This window comes from Centruroides sculpturatus, unplaced genomic scaffold (assembly GCF_000671375.1).
Source record: "Centruroides sculpturatus isolate CEXI.00-Female unplaced genomic scaffold, Cexi_2.0 scaffold409, whole genome shotgun sequence".
NCBI classification, from domain to species: domain Eukaryota; kingdom Metazoa; phylum Arthropoda; class Arachnida; order Scorpiones; family Buthidae; genus Centruroides; species Centruroides sculpturatus.
The window spans coordinates 193104-218188 of record NW_019384561.1 but is presented as its reverse complement, the minus strand read 5'-3'; the positions used below and the strand labels follow the sequence as shown (position 1 = coordinate 218188).

Genomic DNA, 25085 nt, shown 5'->3' with positions numbered 1-25085 from the left:
GAATCATGTTGTATAGAGGATATCCCAAATTTTCAAACTGTGTTAGAGTGAAACCATGTTGTACGAGGATACCTGTACAAAAATGGAAAATTACACGATTATGATTAAGTCATCTACATCAATATTATAGAAAGCAGCAAACAAACAAAACATCTATAAATATAAAATTCAAATATTTTTTTTTCTGTAAACAAAATATACTATAGTGCATAATATGTCTTACATAAACATCAATAGAAATTATAATTTGTGATATTTAAAAAATTTTATTGATGATTCATAATTTGTGATTGAGATTCTCCAAGATTTTCTACTTTTAATTATTTTCATTGTTATTTCCATTTTATATAAGTAGCCATATATATCAAAATAAAAATAATAATGTTAGTGGAAACAAGATAGTGATTACATATAAATATTTGTAGTAAATAAAGTATAATAAATTATATAAAAATTCATCAGTAAAACTGTTATAAATTGTCTTATTCAAAATTCTAACTGATACGTAACTAATTACTGCAAAATTTATTACATAATATAATCCTACTAAGTGAAGTATTAAGATTTACTACAAAAATCATAATACTTAACTTAAAACATCTAAAAATTACTTCATTATATAAAGTTTTTTCATTACTTTTTAAAATGCATTTTATGCAATGATTGAATATAATTTCATATAAACAAAACTTTTTAAATTCTTTAAATTAATACTCAATTAGAATTTTTCTTTTATTGCTTACAATAAAGAAAATTGTTAATTGCAATGATTTATTTTTAAGTTATTTTTGTTTAAAATATTAAAAATAAAATCAAACTTAAAAGATAATAATACAGGACATTAAATTTCATTAAAACAACAAGTGTAGAGTATCCAAAACAGTGTCTTCATGTGTCCTTTTTCACACCAGGAACTTCTAAAATGAACACAAGTGAAGATGCTGTTTTTGATAGTCAACATTTGTTATTTTAATGAAAATCAAACTTATTTTAAATAAGTTTAAACTGTAATATTATTCAGTTTTTTTATCATCTATTATAATATATTTATTTAAATATTGTGTTTTATAATTATAAATACATAAAATCATATTTTTTAAAATAATTAACATTTAAACTCAATTTTTGATAAATAATTATCAATTTTATTTTTATACAAAACAAGTCAAGAAAAATAATAGGAAAATAACTTCATATTCAGAGAAATAGTCAATATAGAGTTTTACATATATATGTAAGTACAGTAGAGCGTCGATTTTCTGAAAGTCAATCATCCGAAAGAATTCCAGTCGGCAAATTTAAATTTTCGGCAAAACTGTGGCGCTTCAATCTTTGGCTATGTCTTGGGCTACTCAAATATTTTACGTTTTTGATACTAAATTAACATCTGAAGTATAATTTTTTATTGTTTTTATATTTTTCAATATATTTATTTTGTTTGTACAAAATAAAAAAATAATTTTTAACGATACAATAGTCTTTGTTAGGCTTAACATCGACGAAAATTCAACGCGAAGCGACACGCAACGGAGAAAAATTTCGACATCAGATACGTTAAACTATTTTTTCGTACGTAAATCAGTTATCCGAAATATCAGTTATCCGGACAACCCCAGTCCCCAATTGATTCGGAAAATCGACGCTCTACTGTATATATTTCAATGAATGCTTTGAAAAGTCTTTGCTTTAAACATTAGGCTACTGATTCCAAAATTTTTGTAACAAAATATTATATATAAAAATGTACAAAAGTAACTCATCTTATAATTGATACCATTATACTGTTTTTTAAAACAATATTAGATTATAAATAAAATAGTGATATAAAAAAGTGAAACATTCATCCACATGTATATGAAATGTTTTTATCATAAAGAGGATGAGAATTCAAGACAAACTGTATATTTTAAATAATTTTAAAATAAATTGCAAAAAAGTCATCTGTATATACTTTGTAATGAAAGCAACAGAACTGTCATGTTGTTTCATACACAGACAGTCCAAAATGTTAAATTTACATATTTTCATATTTCAGTAGTGAATCATTGAAATTTATTTTCTATAAAAATAAAACAAAAATATATCAAACTTGTTTATGACATAAATTTTTTATTTATATTAATAAATCAAAAACTATATTAATTAAATTTGTTTAGTAATTTCTTGTTATTTATCCTTATAGTTATATTTAAAAACATCTTAAAATATTGATTATGTTGATTCTTTTATAATTTTAATAATTAAAAAACAACTGATTAAAAACAAAGTTGATTGCTCTAACAAAAATACAATATTTTTCATTTGAATAATTTTGGAATTTACACAGATAAATATACAAACTTGAAAACATTAAATTCAACTACAAAAAAATTTAAAGTGAGAGGAATGGTATTAATTTTTATCCCAGATTTTTACTTCTCAAGTTACTATTTGCATTTTTATCAAGTTATTTACTGGAGTCATTTATGGTTCCTTAAGGTATTAGTACACAGCTTTGTGCTATATACTAATACCCAGTCTAGAGAACTATTATGAATATCAGTTTTCAATTATATTACTTGTTATTCTGTATTTCATGATTCTAAGGCATTTTTTACTATTTTTACTTGTTCAAAACAGAGATGAACCTTTGAATTGATGGTATTTACCACTATCCTAAATAGTAATCAGAAATTGTTACAAGTGTAGGTCAATGTGATATGTTATATACCAATAACAAACATTTTTAGAAAAACTGTTTGATACTCACCATGGGTGTCTACAGAGGGAGCAAATGGAGCACTTAACTTAGTTTTTCATTGAGTAAAACTTCCACAAATTATTATCATAAAAATTATTGAAATATGTAACCTTACACCATAACACTAGGATGATTTTGTCTTTTTGTATTGATGCAATATTATATTCTATAATCTACTTGTGAAAAACAACCCCAAAAAATTAAATAATTAAAAATTGATTAATGTAGTCATTTGTCTCCAAGCTTTATTCCCTGAAAAATTTTCTGCAGATGTCAATGGCACTCATAGTAATTCAAGTAAGCTTTGACGGTACTGCTTATGAAATTTTAACTCCTTTTTTAACATTTAAAATACCTTCAAGACAACATAATGCAGCATTGAATTTAAAAGTTTTATGTGTAGAATAGCATCACAATAAAACTGCTGAACATTACTTGTTTCATGGCATTTGTATCATTCTATCTTCTTGTTATATAACAAAAAACTACTTAACGTTGGTTTTTTCCTTCATACAAAAAAAAATTATTTAGTGCATCTTAGAATTAAGAAAATCACAAGGATTGATACATTTTTTTATTTGCACAAATTTATGAGAGAATATAGATATTACAATAAAAAGTCCTTACAAATAATTGTTTTTTTAAAATAACTAAAGTGCCTGTATGGCAAAAATGGTTGAAACTGTTTTTATTTACAGAAACATTACTAGCAAAATAAATTTTGCTGATGTTAGAGAATTCAAAATGGAATCCTTAAAAGAAAATGATATGAAAAATGTAATTGTCTATTTATCTTAATCCTTGTTCAAGTAAGAATCTAATACTGTTTATCACTTTCTAAAATGCAAATTCCATATCAAATGATATGTGACATCATGAAAAGAGTTGAATGGATCAAGATAAGCCATTCAGCAAGAAGTTAGTTACAAGCCCTAAAAGAGAAGACAAGAACTGAAAACAATATTAGATTTTCTGAACTCATGCAAAACCAGATGGCTCATGACACAGCAAAATCTGATTAGCCAAAACAATTAAAAAAACAACAACAATGATAAACATACCACAAAGTTTAATACACAAAGACCAAACTCTCCATGTAACTGGAAATCATTGTGGTAGAGCTAAAAAACTAAGCCAAATATATAGCAATACATTAATTAAATTAATTTACTCAAATTCTAATCTTCAAATAGAATAAGTGCATAATAGTATTTATTTAGCAGTATGGATAATGAAGTTAAATGAGGAATTTATAAAATAATATATTTNTGTTTCATTCCCCTAGTTTAAAGTTATATAAATGTACAATATTTTACAAAATTTTATTTTATTGTAAGGAAAATATTTATTAACCTCTTGTTGTAAAAGTTAGTGAATATTGTTTTAAAGCAATAAATGTAATTAATATAATTTACAAAATGTTAGAATAACAATTGTAAAATCAACTGAAGAGGAACTAAAAAGTCCAAAATGCATTTTGATTTCAATAAAGGATAATGTAAGGAGTAACAGCAGTCTTCTGTGTCTAACCTTTGTGACAAATTAGTTTAAAAAATTAGTTAAAACAGCCAATTAAAAAAAAAAAATTACAGCTTTTATTCAATAGATTTATGAAAGAAAAACAAATAATTCAATTATTATTAAATTCAATCAATCACATCTACGAATCAAAAATTATTCTGTTATGAGATGATCAACCAAATATTCATATTCTGTAACACAAAAAAGCTTCAGATAAGAATATTACATTTAGATATTTTGGAATCAATGCATTAAATAATGAAAACTATAATCCAAATTTTTCAAATATACTATAGTTTCCAAAAATCTTATGTTTTCACATATTATTAAACAATTTTATCACAACTGAATATAATTTGAATTATTGAGTAAATCAAACCCACTATTATTCGTTTTAAAATAGGTTTTTAAATTAGTATCAAAAACATACAATTTGAGTTTCTTTAGTATAAATTTGGATAGTTTTAAGCCAGTATATTTCATCTCTCAAAAATATAAAACAGCATATAGCCAGATTTATAAAATAGAGATTTCACAATATGCACATGTTCTGTAATCTCACTGGTGCATGGGTGAAGTTGTCATATTTTTACACTGTCTAAGAACAGAACTTATGCAACTTCATTTAACAAATTTAAAATGATTAAAGGAGTGGAAAAGAAACTAAAGAAAAAACGTGTGATATTGTCAAAGAACACAGATTACTAAAGAATGCTAATAATTTACCATTGGTAATTTGAACTTTTGGATTTGCCTTGATGCTTGAACTACAGACTTGACTAGTAACTTTAACTAACTGAAAATCACAATAATTAAGATAAATTTGCATTTTTATAGTTCTCTCTCAATATTATAATATTGTTTAGGATACAACATTTAAGATTACACTTTAATTAAAATCCATTTTTCAAAAATAACAGATACCAAATTAATCAATAATTTGACTACTAACATTTATGCTCATCAAAAAAGCTTTTATATTTTTTAATTTCAGCATAACCAAATATCTATGTATACAAAATACACTAAGATGAAATTTATTTCCAATTCATTAAAGTTTCGCATAAGAATTAAATCTACAATTCATACGTCACTTTGAAGTTATATGATTTATATCAATTTTACTACTCAATTTCATTTAAAGTAATGAAATTAAAAGTAAAGAGTGAAGTAAATGAAAGTAAAGAGCAAAAATGTGTCCAAGTTTGCTCTTGCCGTAGTAGCGCTTGCCATAGTGGCACTCCTCCCTGCCATTCCAGCTGTTAAACTTATCCCCATCCAGTATAAAAACATTTCTGAAAATAACTTTGAGTTAACATTCTTTTCTCCATTCCAAATTACTTTTAATTTTCATTAATTTCCAATTATTTTTTAATTTTACTATTAACAGAAAGACTACTGTAAATTACATTTTGGTCAGAATGACCAACCTCATTTTCCTTTGAATAATTCCTCAGGTCTTGAATAACTTTGAATAACTTCAGGTCTACATGAAAATCTTTTCATGTAGACCTGAAGTTTTGCAATAAGTTTGTATAAACAAAAGTTTGAAGACAAATGTTTTCGATCTAGTTGAAATCTTCCTCAGGTCATGTAGATCTGAGGAAGATTTCAACTAGATCTATCAATAAAACTAGTAGACCTAAGCCTTACCATATAACTAGACATTCTGTATAATTATGAACTTCCAACATTTTGGCAATACTTCAGGGAATGCCCTTATATCTATCAGCAAGATAACATACTCTGCCAGACTGCTTGAGTTATAAAGTGATTTTGCAGACAATGTTAAAAAGTTGAATTGGCCAGTTCAAAGCTTCAATCTCTATTGAGCATCTTTGGAATGGACTGGAGCATCAGCTGTGTGCATCTAAGGAACAATGCTAAACTGCTGGTTGTGTTTAAAGGCTAAATGGAGGAATATTTCACTTTGATGGAAAGTATGCCAAAAAGATTAAGGGTCATTATAGCAGTCAAAGGTTTCAGAACAAGATATTAGAAACATAATAAATCAAGTGTTCTGTCTAAAATCTTTGTGTATGGATATTAATGGTAGGACAGTATATCTCTGTTTCCATAATTAAAGCAAGCACTGAAATGCAAGCTCTTCAAATCTGAGGAGACAACTTGCAGAACCTCAATGACAACCTTGACATCTATCCAAAAACAAGTACGAATCTCTTGATGAATCCCTTTAACATATTTTTTAAACAACAAAAAGAACATGGAGTGCCTGTATCAGGTCCTATTCCCTAAGAAAAAGTTTTTAAGTTGAAATGAAAAACTCAATAGTAATTAATGTTAGTTAGGTTGAGAAAATGGAAGAATCATCATGGTATAAGGCTAGCTTTCGGTGGCTAGTGTGTCTTTCAGCAGAAAGACCGTAAAGTGCATACGCGTCGGGCTGTGATTGGCAAGGACTCGTACAAAATGGATTCATAAAGAACGGAATGTATCTACCGTGTTATAGGGGGTTCGACTGTATAGATATATAATCAACTTTTTTGAAATTTTTCAAATGCATAGAAGGCTGCTGCTCTGAAATTGAATATTAAGATGTTATCTCACGGATAAATTGTGAAAACTATTCCTGGTAAGTAATTGTTATCTGAAAATGAGCTTGCTGCTAATTGTTCTTTGGGTCAGCAGGAGGACTGACAACTATGAACATGATAACAGTACAAAGCAAATAGGACCAAACCACATTGAGGCTACACATATGTTCAAATAGTTGATTGATCATTTAGAGCATCAAAACAACACATCCTTGGCTGAGTTGTTGCTAATGAAGCATCTTTTGGATTAATCAAAGAAACACAAGTCTTATTTGAAACAAATATGCATTTTTGATTTTTCCCTAAACTTTAGTCATTTAAATGCAGTTTTTAGATGTAAAATACTGTATTAATGCCTTCTTTAAGAACACACTTTTCACAAAACTTTAAATGTACAGTACAATGTTTGATGATGTATTTAAAATACTAAAAAATGAGTTTCTGGATTATCTGAAAGATCCCCTGAACCCATCAAGTTTGGATAATTAAGTTTCTACTGTACAATATTTTACAACAGTACATATATTATTTTAAAGAAAAACAATGTGGTACCAGTAACAATGAAATAAATTTCTGCACCAAAATATAGTCGGAATCAATTGGAAACAAACAAACAAACAAAGCTTTGAAAATTATATGAACTGCTGAAATTTTCAAATGGCTTAGCAGTTATCATGAATGATGAGTTTTACTTTACTGTTGATGGTAGCGACTGTGTTGAAATAAGCAATTTTCCCATATTGATAGCATTGAAGTTAATCTGAAGGTGAAGTTTAAATGTCACACGAAATTTCTTAAGATCTTGGTGTGGTTTCTGAAGTATGGAAGACTGCACCTTTCATAATCATCCCTTTGGATAATGCAAATCAGGAAATTCATCCCAAAGAATGCATAAAATATTAACATTTGATTCCCTTCATTAAAAAATACCATGTAATGGAAAGTATGTCTTCTGACCAGACATGGCATTACCCCATTATGAAGCCATCACCAATACAATTCTGAAAAGATACATAGTACATACATTTGTTACATCAAACATATGCAGAACCACCAAATATCCTAAATCTTAGATCAATTGAGTGTTTTAGGCATTATTTAAAAGTGTGACAACAAAAGTAACCATAGAACTAACAAACAGGATCACATCAAAGCTGCACCAAATCCTGAAATCAATGTTTTCCAATTTATTGGCTTATCTTAAAACAAAAGCATAGAAGGCAAACAGCAAAATAACTTATTAATCACTATGTAATTTTGCTTGGTTTGACAGATTTCAATAAAATAAATTCTGATACCTTTACGACAATTGCAGTCTCTCTGAAGTTGTGACCAGATTGTAGGTACTGATCAGTTCCCCCGCGTTTCTTTATCCAGCGAGAGTGTAGCAAAATGACATTGCAAGCAGTATTGGCCAATTAGAAACCAATTTCAGTGTGTTCGCTGTAAAGCGCTGCATAAAGAAATGCAGTCTTCTTGTCATGCACAGTTTTATTCATAGGCCTTATTAATAAATCAGCTGAATTAATCAATGAACTTTTAACAATGGATGAAGTTTAAATAATTGCTAATACTTAACTGGTCAAAAACATTAGTGTTACTTAAATCACACCTGGAGTGTGATAAACATCAGAGAAACAGTTCTTTCCAAGATGCATTGTCATAACAAAAGTTTGGTGAATATGGTATCATGGTTTGGGGGCTGCTTTTTATGGTATGGCTTAGGTCTACTAGTTGTTATCAATAAAACTAGTAGACCTAAGCCTTACCATATAACTAGACATTCTGTATAATTATGAACTTCCAACATTTTGGCAATACTTCAGGGAATGCCCTTATATCTATCAGCAAGATAACATACTCTGCCAGACTGCTTGAGTTATAAAGTGATTTTGCAGACAATGTTGAAAAGTTGAATTGGCCAGTTCAAAGCTTCAATCTCTATTGAGCATCTTTGGAATGGACTGGAGCATCAGCTGTGTGCATCTAAGGAACAATGCTAAACTGCTGGTTGTGTTTAAAGGCTAAATGGAGGAATATTTCACTTTGATGGAAAGTATGCCAAAAAGATTAAGGGTCATTATAGCAGTCAAAGGTTTCAGAACAAGATATTAGAAACATAATAAATCAAGTGTTCTGTCTAAAATCTTGGTGTATGGATATTAATGGTAGGACAGTATATCTCTGTTTCCATAATTAAAGCAAGCACTGAAATGCAAGCTCTTCAAATCTGAGGAGACAACTTGCAGAACCTCAATGACAACCTTGACATCTATCCAAAAACACATTCCAGAAAGCATATGATACACACCTTTGCCATCACCATACCCATGTGCAGATCAATGGAGCACTTTAAGCATAACAAATTGTCACAACTTAGAAGATGACAGCCAAGGAAACAATCTAGCATTATTCTGCAAAATGATCATACCTTATATATCAACCAAAATTGTTAAATTTTAATTATTTTCTATAAATTTTTTAAAACACAATATAATAACAATTAGATGAGCATTTATATTTATCTAATTACTGTAATACAAGTTAACCATTCATAGACATTTTTCTTGGGTGAGACCGAAAATGTTTGTTCCCGAAATTTAAGAATTACCAGAGATAAAGATTTGTTGAGTAGGAGTGTTTAGACATTTTTCTAATTAAAATTACCATTTCTTTAAAAAAATAATTAATAAAAATTATCATCATTTTTACACCAAATTATTACTTTTTCTATATATCATTCAAATCTATAATTTACAGATTATTATTGTTTGCTCTGAGTCTAGTAGAATCCATTATCTTTTTTTGGTAATTGGCCATTGTATCTAATTTTTTAAACTAGATTTATCACAATAGTTAGACACAGAAGAACACTTTTACTCCTGATACCATCCTTTATTGAAGTCAAAATGCATTTCAGTTTTTAGTCCCTCTTCAGTCAATTTTACAATTGTTATTCAGACATTTAGTAAGCTATATTAATTACATGTACAGGTAACCCCCGTATAACACGGCACTTCTATAGCACGGATTCGCTCTAACACGGTTCGAGAATTGGTACCATCCCCCGTATAACACGGTACTTTTATAGCACGGATTCACTCTGACACGGTTTGAGAATTGGGTAAACCCTCGAACAACAGGAAATGTAATAAATTTTTACATACTTAACTAATAATAGTTCACGAAAATTATTATTTTTGTGAACTATTAGTACTTAAGTATGTAAATTTTCTCTTCTCGCCTTCTGTCGATACACGTGGTCCTTCTCGAAACTTGTTTCAATGTTGCCAGATCGCGACGCTTCTGCTTCTGATGTTGCCGAATGTTTTTCCCTTATTCCATACTTGCTTTATTCTTCATAAGTGCTTAGCACCATATAAGGAAATTTATAAAGACCTTTTAACTAGAAGCAAGCAATCTAAAATTACATACATTTTGCAAAAGGTAAAGCATGGATCTGAAGATAATGCAGAAAAATGCTCAGAGGATAAGGATAACTTGCCAAAAAGAAAACGCTCTCGGTTAATTAATAGTGTTTTTAGTGATGACGAAGAAAACATTGTTTAATTTATATTAATATGTATCACTTAAAAAAAATTTTAATGAAGATATTTATCTTAATTATGAAAATATACTAGCATGTTTTTTAATTTTTGGAACCTAACCCTCCTTTTCGTATTAGTTCTTTGTTTCGTATAACACGGCAATTTTTTGGAACGTAACTACCGTGTTACCTGTACGGGGGTTACCTGTATTGCTTTAAAACAATATTAACTTTTACAAGAGATTAATAAATATCTTACCTTACAATAAAATTTAAAACCTTGTAAAATATTGTATACTGATTTATATAACTTTAAAGGCAAATTACTAAACATTTTTTTAAAAATATCAATAAAGACACAGTTTAAATTCATAATAATCTCATGGCACTTTTAAAACATTTAGCTGACAAAATTACACATTCATTTGCAAATTTACTAGTCTTTTATTTATGATGTCTGCTTCCAATTTACTCTCTTTTCTGTTTCATTCCCCTAGTTTAAAGTTATATAAATGTACAATATTTTACAAAATTTTATTTTATTGTAAGGAAAATATTTATTAACCTCTTGTTGTAAAAGTTAGTGAATATTGTTTTAAAGCAATAAATGTAATTAATATAATTTACAAAATGTTAGAATAACAATTGTAAAATCAACTGAAGAGGAACTAAAAAGTCCAAAATGCATTTTGATTTCAATAAAGGATAATGTAAGGAGTAACAGCAGTCTTCTGTGTCTAACCTTTGTGACAAATTAGTTTAAAAAATTAGTTAAAACAGCCAATTAAAAAAAAAAAAAATTACAGCTTTTATTCAATAGATTTATGAAAGAAAAACAAATAATTCAATTATTATTAAATTCAATCAATCACATCTACGAATCAAAAATTATTCTGTTATGAGATGATCAACCAAATATTCATATTCTGTAACACAAAAAAGCTTCAGATAAGAATATTACATTTAGATGTTTTGGAATCAATGCATTAAATAATGAAAACTATAATCCAAATTTTTCAAATATACTATAGTTTCCAAAATTCTTATGTTTTCACATATTATTAAACAATTTTATCACAACTGAATATAATTTGAATTATTGAGTAATTCAAACCCACTATTATTCGTTTTAAAATAGGTTTTTAAATTAGTATCAAAAACATACAATTTGAGTTTCTTTAGTATAAATTTGGATAGTTTTAAGCCAGTATATTTCATCTCTCAAAAATATAAAACAGCATATATCCAGATTTATAGGATAGAGATTTCACAATATGCACATGTTCTGTAATCTCACTGGTGCATGGGTGAAGTTGTCATTTTTTTACACTAAGAACAGAACTTATGCAACTTCATTTAACAAATTTAAAATGATTAAAGGAGTGGAAAAGAAACTAAAGAAAAAAGGTGTGATATTGTCAAAGAACACAGATTACTAAAGAATGCTAATAATTTACCATTGGTAATTTGAACTTTTGGATTTGCCTTGATGCTTGAACTACAGACTTGACTAGTAACTTTAACTAACTGAAAATCACAATAATTAAGATAAATTTGCATTTTTATAGTTCTCTCTCAATATTATAATATTGTTTAGGATACAACATTTAAGATTACACTTTAATTAAAATCCATTTTTCAAAAATAACAGATACCAAATTAATCAATAATTTGACTACTAACATTTATGCTCATCAAAAAAGCTTTTATATTTTTTAATTTCAGCATAACCAAATATCTATGTATACAAAATACACTAAGATGAAATTTATTTCCAATTCATTAAAGTTTCGCATAAGAATTAAATCTACAATTCATACGTCACTTTGAAGTTATTTGACATAGATGAGATCTATTGCATCAATTTTACTACTCAATTTCATTTAAAGTAATGAAATTAAAAGTAAAGAGTGAAGTAAATGAAAGTAAAGAGCAAAAATGTGTCCAAGTTTGCTCTTGCCGTAGTAGCGCTTGCCATAGTGGCACTCCTCCCTGCCATTCCAGCTGTTAAACTTATCCCCATCCAGTATAAAAACATTTCTGAAAATAACTTTGAGTTAACATTCTTTTCTCCATTCCAAATTACTTTTAATTTTCATTAATTTCCAATTATTTTTTAATTTTACTATTAACAGAAAGACTACTGTAAATTACATTTTGGTCAGAATGACCAACCTCATTTTCCTTTGAATAATTCCTCAGGTCTTGAATAACTTTGAATAACTTCAGGTCTACATGAAAATCTTTTCATGTAGACCTGAAGTTTTGCAATAAGTTTGTATAAACAAAAGTTTGAAGACAAATGTTTTCGATCTAGTTGAAATCTTCCTCAGGTCATGTAGATCTGAGGAAGATTTCAACTAGATCAAAAACATTTGTCTTCAAACTTTTGTCTATCATTAAAATATAGTGGAAATGAAAAAAAGGCTCTAAGCTGAATTAGGTTTTTATTAGTATTACTTTCCAGTCTAATTTGTTGTGAAGTTATTTCTCAGAAAGTTTGAATANGATTCTTATTCTTACTTTGACGATATGAGACAAAGATACAATGCGGAAGGTAATAAAATTTTTAACAATTTATTAAATATCATTACATATTTATACATTTAAAATTATTCAGTATAATTAAAATAACTTAAAAACTAAAACAATGAAATTTGATCCATAAATAAGACTTTTTCACTAAGTTTTATTTCGTGTGTTCATCAAACAATGGTGCCTTAGTCTCACAGCACTGTACAGTTACATGTAAATAAAAATTTTTTTAAATCAAAAAATGCTGGAGGAAGGATACAGATAAATATAATTATATTTTTATTTAAAACTAAACATTGAATGCCGTGATATCACCAAAGGCCTCAATGCAGAATAGTGTGGGCTTATTTTCACAATTTGTAAATGTGAATCTCTACCCTCTAATTTTGTTCAAATATGTATAGAAAAATTTGTGCCAAAAATCTACTCTATTGGTGAATATTTACTGGTAGCTTAATGTCACTGAAGTTTTATTGGTTCCAAATAGTAAGGATGAGCATAAGCATATGCCAATCACAAGCTTGAACCACAATATATACATTTTAGTGCAACAGTTTGCAAAACTGTAGTTGGTCATCTCAATAAATAAACTATTAAATTAATCACACATTAGTTACATGACATTCCCACAAAATTAATTTCTGTCACGACTTGTGATCATTATTTCACTGACATCATCAAGTCTTGTGGCAAATGTTTTCCCCTGTTTCTGGTTGAGGCCAGCACCTGGAGCCATGTACCATGCACGCTGGCTATCAAAGATAACTTACAGTTTGAAGGTGTTGTTTAAGGGTTGTTTAAGGGCCAATTCCACTTAACAAAAAAAGAACAGGATGTGTGTCTTTGCTGCACATGTGTACTTGAAACTCAGGATTTCAGTTCCATTGGTAGCCAGTTCTCCTAACAATGACCTTCATCTTCTGAAATCACTTCTTGAATACTCGGAAATCAACATGACAATATCCAAGGCATCATCTCTCAAATTTTCTAAACACTTATGGTATTTGTCACCAGATTTGGTTGCTTTAGCTTTTTTCGACAACCATGTAAGTTCTGCTACAAAGAGGCTAATGATTACAGCAATGCAAAAAGATGACGACACTGAACAGGGTCACACTAAATGAATCACTGTTGACCTGGACACATTTATGGGAAAAAATCTTAAGGACTTTATATCTGAGAAGTCATGGACTCTGTTTGAATTAATGGAACTTCTAGATACATTTCTACTATAGATCCTGACCTGTGGAAAGATAGAGAGGACTATCAGAAGGCTGCAGACTCAGTACATGCCATTAAAGTTGTTAACGACCATGTAGAATGCATAGTCGCAGGAATTCAGTGGCCTAATGACTCATGATGAATTACAACTTCAGTATTTGTTGCAAGTTGTTCAACAGGCTTATCCAGACAGCAAGAAAGAGACACTCTCTGTCTCTATCAAAATAAACTGATAAAGTTGCATTGAATGTATTGTACTGAAAATTTCAAATTTTGTGAATTGTGCCATTTTAAAAATCTTTTTGTTGCATTTTTGGTTTGTAATCCATCAAGTTTTTGAATATTGTAGAGTCTACATGACTATTTAATTTGTCTGTAATTGTCCAAAAAAGTGAAACAAGACTTGTTGTGGTAAAATAGACTTGTTTCACTTTTTTGGACAATTACAGACAAATTAAATAGTCATGTAGACTCTACAATATTCAAAAACTTGATGGATTACAAACCAAAAGTGCAACAAAAAGATTTTTAAAATGGCACAATTCACAAAATTTGAAAGTTTCAGTACAATGTTCAATGCAACTTTATCAGTTTATTTTGATAGAGGCAGCGTTTTCATTTGTCATAAATTGCTCTTTTTATAAACTTTGTGGTCATCGAGCTACCTCTAAATATTAATATATCAAGTTCAAATTTTTTCTGTAGTAATTTGAGACCAGTTGGAATAGTTCTGGAGGATAGGACCACAAAAAAGTAGTTCAATTTATTTTTTCCCTATTTTAAGCACCACACTAATAATTATATTGTTAAAAGCTTTGTTTAATGTTTAAAATCATAGCTAATTGAGATTTAATAACTATTTACAAATTATATATACAAACTTTTAAATGGGCAAGATGATATTCCAGCAAAATTTTTGCATTGGTAATACTTTCCATAGTTCCCACAAAAACAAATGGCACCTGCATCCCTTGAATGTGAAATGGTGTTACTATTTCATCATATTGCTTGAAAAAAAAAATANTTTGTAAAGAATTATGTATTGTAGTTCAGAATTTAGAACTATTTAATGCATTGCTTGCATGAATAAGGTACAAGGGTTTCAACATTGATTTCATGCATCTGTTTTATTGCATACACAAATTTCCTAAATTTGCAGTTTTAAATAACCAAACTCTTTTTAAAATAATTATTATTCAATTTAATATTTGTTAACTGATTTAGATGTGAATAAACCAATTGCTAATAATAGGCAATATTACTCTATACTATTTTCTGGCTAAAAAAAAAATAAAATTGTAATAGCACATTTTAATACTGACTGAGTATTAAAATTGTACTATTTGGCTAAAATTATCAATATGTTTTTTCCACCTAAAATTTAATTATGCTTTTAATTAATATCAACATTAGCATTTTTAACTAATCAATTAAAGACTCTTAACTATTACTTTAATGTTAAACTCAAATTGAAAGAGAAGTTCACAAAGACAAAAGACAAATAAAAACACTTGTAAATTCTGCCAGTAAGTCAAAATAAAATAATATTTTTTTATAAAAATTTATTATTGCCATTTTATTGTTTAATCTTTAAATGATAACCGACATATTATTTAAACTTTATATGATTATATAAGATCAATATTTCATTCATTCACACATGATTTTTAAAAATGATTTTAATATATCATCACAGACAGATAAATCATATGGTAATGGGATCTGTGTTGGTCCTTAACTTCTTGAAATAGTTTTAAAATAAACACAAATTTCTAAAATAATGGGTATTGTTTTTCTTTGTAAGTATACAAATGATTAATAATATATGATAAAATTTTACTATCTATCTGTTTTGTAATTCCATGAAGAAGGCATAGTTAATATGACTAGACATATATGAATAAAAATTGTTTTATTAGCATTATATGATTTATAATATTGATTCTAACTTTTCTAATTGATATTCTTTTCTATTTATTGTTTTATTTAAATAATAATTGTTTAATTACCTAGATATAACTATAATTAGAAAAGAATATTGATTAGAACATAAGCAATAAGTTATTATAAATCATACAATGTTAAATAAAACAATTTTTAATCATACATGTCTAATTTTATTAAATGTAATGCCTTCTGAACGGATTTACAATACAGACGACTAGACAAAATAACAGTCTCGTTGTCTATACAAAAAGAAACAGCAAATATAATACATAAAGTATATTTTAAAACAATTGTCCATATAAATTATTAATGAAATGGGATAAAAAATTTTAATGTTACTGTTAAAAGTAAGTGTCTTATTAATAATAGTATCTACATAACATTTACATATATTAAAGCTTTTGAAAGTTTTCAAAACATAATTAAAAGTTAAAATTTATTTCTGAAACTAATAATATAAATCAAGTATTTATTCAAAAAGAAAAATAGTGTAATTAAAATATAAGATTTATATTATAGACGGGCTAATGTGATATATAAATTTAAATTAATAAAATGAATAGCTATTCATATTAGGAGAAATTGCTGGACCATTAAAATGTACAATTAAAGAACATTTAACAATGATAAGATTTTAAAAAATATGGTGATGTATTTGCATACAAACACATGAATGTAAATATAAATGAGCAATTAGTTAAAAATGTTAAATATGTAAATGCACTAAAATATCAACAATATAATTGCTAATGATTGGTTCAATTTCTCACACATTGTTTTAAAAAAAACATATCAAGTTTGTTCCTTTTCTTGGGAATTTTTCCTTCTGAATTTTTACATTTTTTACAGAAATTTTAAAATGTATATTGTAAATTTGATTTAAAAAATTAATTTATTTTCAATTTAATAAACTTTTATTGTATAAGATTCAATTTCTCCCATTGCATGAGGGTTAAAATACAAAATTTTATATTGGTATAATAATGTTGTTATAACAGTTTCTCATGCATTTTCTAAACACAAGAGAAGTAAAATTGCATTAATATTGTGTAATAAATTTTTGAAAATATTTATACAAATTGAATATTGTTTTTATAATCAGAACTGAAAAATGTATACAAAAATTTTTCACCTTTACAAAATTCAATTATTAAATTATTTTTAGTATTGAATTATGTACTACACTCAAAAAACACCTATTGTATTTGCACATTAAGTTAGTCATTTCAGAAGCTTTGTGGCTTTGTGGAAAATGCCCAATGGCTGTTATTTGTAAGACAACATTAAAATACTACTTTTTGTAAGGGACACCAGGCAAATATTTGCATTTAGTAAGTGGTTTAAATTTATTTTGTTACATTTATTGCTTATTGAATATTTTATTTATTCTATGGTCTGATAACAGTTTGTAAACAGCTGACAAATATAATGAAGTTTGAATAAATGTCCTGATGCTCATTGTCTTTCGATGAGATGAAGATACTAGAAACCATTATTTTTCGATATTCTTTATACCTTGTAAGTTAATATTAGCATTTTCATGCTTTTCCAATACTTTATTGTTTCTAAGAAATAAAATAAATAATAAATCATAGATATTATAGTCAGAAATTAATTTTAATACATTTTTCGAATTAAAATCATATAACTGATAATCTAATCTTTACAATTTGTCAGGTTGAATATAAATACTTATCTAAAACATTAAAAACAAATATTTAGCAATCATGGAATAAACACACATTTGTTTATTCTATGTCCTACATATCTGAAATGAGAAATTAAAATTGTATTTACTGTATAAAATATGAATAAATTGAAGAATTCACACAATTTAAAATTTTATTAAAAAAATGAAATCATAGAAACAAAAACTTAACAAATTTTGATGGATTTTATACATTACTAACAATAATAATAGTATTTTCTAGAAGATTACAACAAATCCTTGCTTTAAATGCTGGTTTTTTTGTTGTTTGTAAAGAATTATGTATTGTAGTTCAGAATTTAGAACTATTTAATGCATTGCTTGCATGAATAAGGTACAAGGGTTTCAACATTGATTTCAGTACTATCACAAATATGCAGTAATCATTAGCCAATTTTTAGAAATTTTCAAACTTAAAAAATAATAATAATAATAATTTTATCAATATATACATAAACCTTATATAATATGTAATTAAATAATTTATTTATTAAAAAAAGTATAAAATTAACAAACATCAGTTAAACTAAATATAATATTTAAAATATTAATTATTATAGTGAAACAAGAGTTTAACATACACTACTGAAACTGGAGACTTCATCCACTTAAGTATCCATTAAAAATTGCTGTATATTATACAATACCAGCAATTTTTCAAAAAAATCAATAAAATATAATTTTGTTTAGTACAAAGCTAGTTTTTATCTGTCTTTATTAATATAATTCTCATTATTATATGGAAAATTATGCAATTATGGAAGTCTAGCATAACATTCAATGTAAATGAAATATGATTATGCATCATTTACAATAAGTACTGCTTATTTGATGCAATGCCAAAGTGACAATAATTCATACAATAATGCATGGCTATTAGATTTTTTAAAGAAATCAGCTATAAAAAGTCATCAATTTCTAGCATCAGTTCATTCTACTACAAGTGTATGATACGAACGTAGATCAAAAATAATCAAACTGGCCATCGTGGGGAAAAGGAAAACACCTAAAAAATGGAAAAATCAATACTAGTTCCTATCCATAAGAAAAACAGTGCAATGGAATGTAAAAATTATAGGAAAATTCCCCTTACTATTATTGGAAAGTTCTAATAATGATTCTGACAGAGACTAAAGCACCAATCAGAATTACATTTGGCAGAAGAACAAGCTGGGCTTAAGAAAGATAAACATTAAGCAGCAAATACTTACTCTATAACTTATTGTAGAAACAACAAGAAATAGCAAGAAGGTTTATGCATGCTTCAATGATTTTAGGAAAACATTTCATTGCATAGATCAGTAAATTACATGGACAGTCAGAATCACATAGTATAGACAAAAATTATTAATGTCTTACAAGATATGAAAATTCTGAAGCAGCAGTAAGAAATTTTGGAAATCTTGAAAAATGGTTTAAGATAAGGAGAGGCATAAACAAGGTTACTCTATCTCACCATTACTATTTATCATTCATCTAGAAAGAGCTATGGATTGCATCACAGGAGGTAATAAATAGTCTTAAATTGTAAAAGAATTATAAATTTGAGGATTTCAGATTATGTAATTCTTGAAATCCTAAAGACATGGTGATAACAATGGATAGCATTAGCAAAGAAGGTTTGCAATATGGACTACAAATTAATCTTGAGGAAAAAAATTTATGGTGTTTGGAAGGGATAATTATGCAAATGGCATAGAGCTAGTTGGGATGACAATTGAAAAAGTTAGAGTTCACACACTTGGGAAGTAAATTAACTGAAAATTTAAAATACATTGACGAGATAAAGACAGAATTGCAAGTGTTTTCAAATCTTGAAGTAATGGATACGATGTGGATATGTCAGAATATTACATGTCAGACAAAGCTGAAAGTCCTGGTAAAAAGTATTTTCAGCAGCATATTATATGGCTATGAATTGTGGTTGATACGTAAGGATAAAAAAAGAAAAAAGACTTGGTCTTTGAAAAAATACTACAGAAAGATACTGAGAATAAACTGGCAAGACAAAATATTCATAAAAGAATACAGAAGATATCTATATTCTTGCAGTAATGTCTTTTTCAGTTGTTTTCTTAGCAAACCAAAAAAGACATTACTGCAAAAATTAATTCATAGAAAGTTACATCTCATTGGATACATCTGCAGAATGAAGAAAGAGGGGGATCAAGATGGTTGCTTTCAGAATAAGGGAACGGACAAACAAAAAAGGAAAATCCTACAGAGAATAATTTGATGACTAAGAAATATTGTAATGCATGACTACACAAATTTATCCAAAGCACTCTTGCTGGAAGAGAATAGAAAAGCTTAGTTCACACTGAGTGCAATTCGCTGGCGAAAGCGAATCATGCTCAGTGTGAACTAAGCTAAAAAGTTGGTGGTGGAAACAAACATCACTCTCAAACAAGCACTGGACCATGAATGACAACAATTAATTTAGTTAGGAATTTTGATTTTTAACTACAACCATTTCATAAAATCGAAAAATTACATTGGTTAATTGAAATTGCAGAGTAACACTAGATAAATTGTTACTTTTTACATATATTGCTTTTACTCTGAATTCAAATAATATCAGGATGTAAAATGAAATTTAGACATTTTGAAAAAACTTTATTGACAATTAACTCAACAATGATTACAGTTTAGCATGATAGGTAATCACAATCAATATCAATCACATCTTGTCATCTTGCTATAAACTTTATCCCATGAGCACAGAATGAGGCTTTTCTTTAATTAAAGAAAGCCTCAAGTGTCTGGTATTGTTATTGGAACTGTATATTAGCAATATGCTTCTGCAGGAGATAAAATAGATGATAGTCAGTTGGTGCCAAGTCTGGGCTGTGAAGAAGATGAGGCAGAACCTCCCAGCTCATATGGCCAGCTTCTCTAAAGTCATCTTTGCTCTGTGTTGTCATGTTTTTGTGGTGTATCGGACTTTGTCAATTTTTGGATGAAGTTCTTGATCTTGGTGTTCAAAAAATCCAGTTCACAGTAGAGATCTTTCGTGACAATGTTGATGGTTGGAAGCAGCTCCATTATCTTGACATCAAACAAATGCAAATCGTCCATCACCTTCTGCAATATTGGCCCTTTGACATGTGCAACAGCTGATTGACCTTTGTTTACTCTTGCAAAATGCAAGAGTAAATAAATATTTTTCACATGAAATCATGACACTGTTGCATTGTTACCATCTTTTAAGTGGTAAAGCAACAAACAGCATGTGAATGTGTTCTTTTGAAAGTTTCATATTGTCACAAATTGCTAGTGTGTCTATTTCCAATGAAATGTGATGAAACATTCTTTGGTTACTCTACTTAAATGCCCACATCAAACTTTCTAAAACATTTTTTTACAGTTGTTTTTAGAAAAAAATTGAAATGTCTAAATTTCATTACTTGATATTATCTATTATATAAAAAAAGCTAAATATTCAGACTTCAGTACTTACAAGAAAAGAATCTTCTCTTATAAACATGCAAAAGTAAATCTTTGAATATAAGACATATGCACATCTTATGCAAACAGCAAATTAAAATCTAATAGTTTAAATATTTAATTTCTTTGTCATATAAATAAGAGCTCTACCAATCTGAACAGTAAGATGGATTGAATTTACACAAAATGTTTATGGTGGATATATCTATCATAAGATGATTATGAAAATTCTGAAGTTTCTTTCAGAGTAAAATCTAATAGTGAATCTCTTAGACTAAAGTTAACTATTTTTGTACATTACTCCGAGATGAAGTTTTATCTTAAATGTAAAGTTATTATTATTATAAAAAGTTTTGCTATGTTTTTCTTAGTACTGTATAAAAGATGAGTTTTAAGGCATAAACACCCTGAGACTTGGATGTTCCAATTCCGTTTTTAAATCAATAATATAAAAGCATTCTAGTTCCTCTGCTGCAAAAATTTCAAGATAAGTAAAAAGAAAGTAATAGTATGTTTTAATATATATATATAAGAAGTATTTTTGACATTTTTTATTTTTTCCTTACAGTGCAGTTGGTTATCAAACTACTCTAAGGAAATTTAAGGAAGTTGGTCTACTGCAGCCATCTTAATTCATTGTTTGGCAATGAATTAAAGTGACTGTGTTGATGATGCTATTGAACAGTGATGTATGCCTGCACATTAATCATGACAAGAGAAATCTAAAAAAATCTCCACTATATATGTACAGTTTCCTGTTCTGTATGTGCATGCACACAACAGAACCCCAATTAACAGAGGTTCTGCATTACCCAAAAACAATCTAAAAATGATTACACTACTTTTCTTATACTGTAATTCATAAAAACAGTTTAAAATGATAATATGTATTACAAAATGGTTTGTTTCTGTTACTTATATCATTTAACTTCAATGTGAGACAAATTATTCATATTGAAATATAACTACAATAATACATATTTTTATTTTTAAAACTATTGTGTATATATTAGCTATATAATAAATGATGTAAAAATTATTATTATACATGATTAAATTCACTAAGGTGTAAAAAGAAGCTTAAAAGTGATATATAAATCTTACACATGTATAATTTTTAAAAAAGGGTTAAAAGCTAACCAACTATTTAGCCATTAATCAGAAAGGTTAAATCAAAGACGTCAATTAAAATATGAAATGACCATTGCCAATGTTCAAAGCTCCTGCTAAATCATGAGAAGAGACTCAAGACATTCTTTGTCCTGTGATCAAATTGCACAGACATACAACAAACATTTCAATTTCTACTTGCAAGTCAATGGTGAATTTACAAGTTGACAGGATTTACATTGAAAGTGACCAAGAAAAGAATAAAGCAAGCCAAACCAATAGAAGACAACAATTCATCATAAAAATATATGAAGATGGTACAGGATTCCAAAGCAGTTCCAAGTGAATATAAAATACACACAACCCAGATGTTTGATCAAAATAAGTCCAAATTGCAACATTTTATGGTAAACAATAATCAAGTACATATCAAAAATTTTATAAAATAATTTGAGATGATAGATTTTGATTGAAACGAAGATGCCAAAATATTTATGTTGGGGAATTATCTAGAGGATGATATCTTGAAGTGGTACATAGAGAATTGTGAGACCAGTTCATGGAAAAAAATTTAAAAAAGAACATGTTCGGATTAAAAAATTCAAAAGGTTCAAAACAATTAAACCTATTGTTAAATTTTTTAATCTGAAATACAAAGCCAAATTGTGTGTGAAAGGTTATTTTGAGGATAAAATAAATATGGCTGGATATACTAACAAACTTAACTGAACAACAGTCATACATAGCTTGCCATGCCTTTGATAATTGTTTTTTGTATCTCATATGCTTCGTTACACCTCTTGCTTACAAATTAGATGGGAGGATGCACCTTCAAAAAAAAGTGATACCTGTGGGTAGCCCACTATCAGGGCACTTAGTTGAAATAGTAGTATGTCTTTTAGAAGCCAGGATCATCCCTAAGTTCCTTTCGAATATTGAAATATATAAACAATACATTAATGACATATGCATCATCTGGAGAACAAAGCCAAACATCAAAGAATTTATGCACTGTATAAATAACAATCCATATGGACACAATTGAGTTGGAACAAAAGAGTAATAAAGAAGCTCAAAATAACTGCAAAGCATTATAAGGTTAATGCAGTGTATTTATAATTAATGCTTTGTTTATTGGATGGTTCTTTATTGAAAAATGAGATATAAAGGTAGATATCATTGGGGTTCTGAATGTCAAAACAAAAATAGTTCATCCAACAAACTAATAAATACTATAAATTCAACTGAAAAAGAAGACAACCTTAATATGGATGTGTGTGAAGAAATTAAAAATGTTGCTTTAAACTAGAAAACTGACCAGTACTGTACAAACCTCTTATTATGTTTGATTGTCTTAGGAATAATGTAATAGTCTGAGGAATCTATGATAGTTGGGAAAATGTTTCTATTATAATAACCCAACCCCATTTCTTGTTCTATACACACATACACAGAAATAAACAGCAAAAAGCTTCAATGAAACTAATTTAAGTATATTATATTTTACATTTAAGAATTTTTACTTTCTCACTTATAATTTTACAATTGTAGGTTCCAAAGTTGCCAAAGCAAGCAATGTTTTCCAAGTCATGTTTGTATTTGTAACAATGCCCACTTTCACTGTGGCAGCATTCATTTTTGAAACCTACTTGAGAATGAATTATTTAATTTAAAAGTGCTTGAATAATTTCTTTCATGTATATATTTTTAAATTTGGCTCTATTAAAGCATTCTATTGCTTATTACTAATAATGATACTGATTTTTTTCTATTTTTGTGCCCAAAATCCTAATTTCAAACAAATTTCTACCTGTTCTGATTTTCTGTTCAAAGTAAAAATAGCTAATTATTACATGTTAACATCCTACCAACATCACAGGCAATAATGATTTCTGCTGCTCTGCTTGTAATAAACTTCTAAAATAAAACAAGCAATTATTTATTTTGACATCTTCACAATGCAGAGCTACAATTTTTAATCATATTTTCTACACTTATAAATACATATTTATAAAATAATATATTTAAAGAAAAAAATGAGTTTAAAATACTTTAGATAAATATGTTTATGAAGTTAACTGGTCAATCATTTTCATTATTTAAAACAAAGGTTATATCTCAGAATTTCATGAGTTATGTTAAACTATTTTAAAAGAGTACACTTTATATATATATATGTTACAGTCAAAACCCGTTTTTAGTTAGAACGCGTTTTAACTAGTTGAAACTTGTTTATACTGAATGTCTTTGTTAAAACCCGTTTTGTCTAGTTAAAACTAGTTTTAACTCAAATTCATTTTTGACTACAGTAAATTCTAGTTTTAACTAGACAAAACCGGTTTTGTCTAGTTAATTTACTGCTGTACATGTTTTGACTTTAGACAAAACATTAGTTAAAACTAATTTTAGCTACATAAATATGTTTGGGGGAAATAAAGTTGTGTGTCGTGATTCGGCGGAAGATGCCTAACATTTTGCTTATGAAGAAAATTACAGCGCTAATTTGAGTTTAGGAGCCCTCTAATGAAAATATCATATTCTGGAGTATGTCTTTCAAATAAAAGTTTGGAGTTTATTTTAAAAAATTCTATACTGTGTTTGCAATGACGACTTTTTCACTGTCTGGCATTTTAAGCATCTCACCCCAAGTATCTGGGTGAGATGCCAAATGCCATTAGGGTAAGATAACAAATATAATTGCTTAAAATTAATTTTTGAATTTCTTAACCAAATTTAATTTATTGCATATGTAGT

The 25085-nt window shown here is 27.7% G+C and overlaps 1 protein-coding gene across 1 annotated transcript in view; it reads right to left on the bottom strand.

Annotated features, from left to right (window-relative positions):
• Window positions 1-25085, bottom strand: part of LOC111623966 (synaptic functional regulator FMR1-like) — a 95975-nt gene that overhangs the window by 20002 nt on the left and 50888 nt on the right. The window contains exon 8 of the mRNA XM_023366707.1: window positions 15001-15126. Coding sequence (XP_023222475.1) covers window positions 15001-15126 — 126 coding nt within the window. The remainder of the gene's footprint in view (window positions 1-15000; window positions 15127-25085) is intronic.